Genomic DNA, 1,336 nt, shown 5'->3' with positions numbered 1-1,336 from the left:
GATGACAATGCGACACGGTCAGGATTTACTTATGGAAAGGGTCAAGGACACGGTTGAGAGTTCGCGGCAAACCGCCACAACGCGTGAACATCAGAAGAGCCATCCAGCTCGAATCACGCGACCCTCAAAATGATCAAGTATAAATATTCTCAGCGTGGGAGGGCCAACGCTTCAAGCACAAGCAGTTCGCTCGCCGTTCCGAGTCCCATTTATCTTTTGTCTTCATGCTATCGGTCCCTTTCACACATGACGCGATTCGACTGCGCCAGCCCTAAACCCACCCATGGGTCAATAAATTGACCCATGACCCACCCAACCCCACTGCATGCGCTGCAACGATTTGCGTCGACACGACGAGTGTGGAATCCCATCGACTTGTATTCATCATAGCTAGTCATCCAGTCGGTACGGCGCGCTACCACCCACCGTGCCAGTGGCCGCCACGACCATGCCAGTGGCCACCGCCACCACCACCATGCCAATGGCCGCCACCGCCGTGCCAGTGACCACCACCGCCACCGCCATGCCAATGACCGCCACCACCGTGCCAGTGCTCGTCCATCGTGTCGGGATATCCTTGTCCGCGGTAGTCTTCGTAGTCCATTTCCATGTCACGGGGCATCGGTGCTGCGTTCTTTGGAAGCGTGCTTTCAGCAGGCTTATCCTTGGCAGCAGGCACCGAGTCGGCGGCCATCGTCATTGCGGCAAGCGCGAGAAGCGTCGAGAGCGTGATCTTCATGGCAGAGCGCGAATTGAAATCTGAGTTTGTTAATGTCGTAGCGGCACGCGGGTCGTTTCCTATCGCACATTCGCGTGCGGTGTGCTTGAGGCAATGAGACTTGTGACGGGTTGTGACACAAGGTCCGAATGGCTTTTCGTTCCGGTAGCGCTTATGGCGTCGGCAGTACGACGCTCTCTCGGATGAATAGTAGACACCCTATCGAAACCGGAGTTCGCCCATGAGGGCTTTGCATGCATACGTATCTCGGCACCGCTTCATTCTCGTTTGAAACAAATTGGGACGACCGACTGTCAATAGACTGGGATATATACCAAGCAAAACAATGTACTAGTACAGGGATGGTCTTCATTATACTGTGCTTTCCACTTATAATAGTTCAGAATGATCGCCAGAAAGACTCCATAACAGCGACAACATTAGAGATCGCAATTCTATCCGAGTCATTTACGCCCGCGGTACACGACGCCCGGTGCCCGAGAGACCGCGAGCAAGCATCGCGATGCCAGTGGTTACCGCTAGCGCACCCACAGCAGTCAAAACACACGTCACAAAGGCATCAACGGACGCCTTCACTGCACTTGCCATGACGGAAGC

General features: G+C 54.6%; 1 protein-coding gene across 1 annotated transcript; it reads right to left on the bottom strand.

The window, feature by feature from the left end:
- Nucleotides 1-358: 358 nt before the first annotated feature.
- Nucleotides 359-748, bottom strand: SDRG_15929 (hypothetical protein). The gene has a single exon (XM_008622115.1). The coding sequence runs from the start codon at nt 737-739 to the stop codon at nt 416-418; it is 324 nt and encodes a 107-aa protein (XP_008620337.1). The 5' UTR covers nt 740-748; the 3' UTR covers nt 359-415.
- Between the last annotated feature and the right edge of the window lie 588 nt (nt 749-1,336).

This window comes from Saprolegnia diclina (genome assembly GCF_000281045.1).
Source record: "Saprolegnia diclina VS20 unplaced genomic scaffold supercont1.106, whole genome shotgun sequence".
Classification (NCBI taxonomy): Eukaryota; Oomycota; class Saprolegniomycetes; order Saprolegniales; family Saprolegniaceae; genus Saprolegnia; species Saprolegnia diclina.
This window is presented reverse-complemented; position numbering and strand designations above follow the sequence as displayed.

Coding starts and splice junctions, on each gene's coding strand:
- SDRG_15929 (XM_008622115.1), bottom strand. CDS start 739: ATGAAGATCACGCTCTCGACGCTTCTCGCGCTTGCCGCAATGACGATG.